The sequence below is a fragment of the Morone saxatilis genome, unplaced genomic scaffold, assembly GCF_004916995.1.
Source record: "Morone saxatilis isolate NCDOM2014 unplaced genomic scaffold, NCSU_SB_2.0 Contig20, whole genome shotgun sequence".
NCBI lineage: Eukaryota > Metazoa > Chordata > Actinopteri > Moronidae > Morone > Morone saxatilis.
In genome coordinates, this window is record NW_023339763.1 from 247,620 (window position 1) to 249,109 (window position 1,490).

General features: G+C 29.1%; 1 protein-coding gene across 1 annotated transcript in view; it reads left to right on the plus strand.

Annotated features, from left to right (window-relative positions):
• Positions 1-405: 405 nt before the first annotated feature.
• Positions 406-1,490, plus strand: part of LOC118331679 (rap1 GTPase-activating protein 2-like) — a gene marked incomplete at its 5' end in the record, with an annotated part of 17,442 nt that continues 16,357 nt past the window's right edge. Inside the window, 2 exon segments of the mRNA XM_035666746.1 lie at positions 406-490; positions 771-806. Of these exon segments, the coding sequence (XP_035522639.1) occupies positions 406-490; positions 771-806 (121 nt within the window).

The window sequence follows — 1,490 nt, forward strand, 5'->3', positions numbered from 1 at the left end:
TTGGACAGTTTACCAATGCTTATACACTGATAAACAACATTTATTCAACTTCCATCATTATACAAGATATCTGTCAGTTAACTAACTAATCCATTACAATTACACAACTAATACTTTATTTACTGTTAATGTCAATAATTTAATGAATTTAATTTAATTTTATAAATGTATTAACAGTATTAAACTTGAATTCAACAGTTTAATCTATTAAATAAACAGTAAACATCTGTGAAAAAAGTATAGAAGTATTTATAGATTTGATTTGATAGATTTTAATATTTTTATGTGACAAAAAGGAAATTGTCTTTAACATTGTATTAACATTATTTTACATTAAAAAGTACAGAATAAGTCTGTAAAGTTACCGTTTTCGAATAATTAATGATTATTTGTTTTTATTTACAGTAAACAGGAACTTCTCACCATCTCCAATGTTCCCGTCACAGACTGCCCCCCCTCTCCCCCCCGCACCGCACCCCCCACCATGAAGGTAACACACGTCTGTCCGTCTGTACTTATGAGGACCTTTAATCTGAAACAGGTTTATATATATTTGATAATATTCAAATATACAAATTCAGCATTTTGTTTGTTTGGCATCAAAGATTAAAACACAAATTATTACTGTCAACATTATATTAATAACTATGGAAGCTCATTACTGCCAATGTCATTCATTTTATTTGTTAAGTCTCATATTTGTAACGGCAAAGTTACAGGTAAAAAGCACAATTCATGTAATGTAATTCATTCACTCTGTCTGTCTGCAGTCGGCTCATTTCTTTGACATGATGGACAAGATGGAGGTAAGACTTGAATCTGTTTTACACTCTTCACAGTTTGTTGAAATGTGTTCTTCCTGCTGTGGAAGCTGGCAATATAACGAAACATCAGGAACTGAATTTATTCAACGTTCATTAATGAATTATTGATGAAGGTGAAACACTGACAGAAATATTCATGTATTCATTAAACAGTATTTCTCCTGAGTTTTATTCAGCTGAGTACGAAACACAACTGCTGCGATACACCGGTTTTAATTTCCTGTATGACTTATATATTATATATATAAATAAATATAAGTTAGTTATATTCTGAAACAACTGCTGTATTTAAATCACCATTAACAATAAATAAACAATATCACTGTAAAACAAAACAATGACTAAAACAACAATAACAATAAAAGTGCTCATACAACTATTTTAAAATGTTTTGAAAAGGAAGAAATATTAAAGTTGTTGTCATATATTTTTTAATTTTACTACGTTGTACAATCAAAAAGTTTAAATTCTGATTCCTTAGATTACATTTTAGCAACTTTATAATTTTAGTACCATAAAACTTAATAAAATAAAATAAAAGCAGGGTCCATAACAGACGAATTACCGGTAACACGGTAAACAAAAGAGACAGAAAAAAAACCTCTGAAGCATCATAATCATCATGTTAGTTGTCAAATTTGCTGAACAAAAACTCAAGAGAAGCAG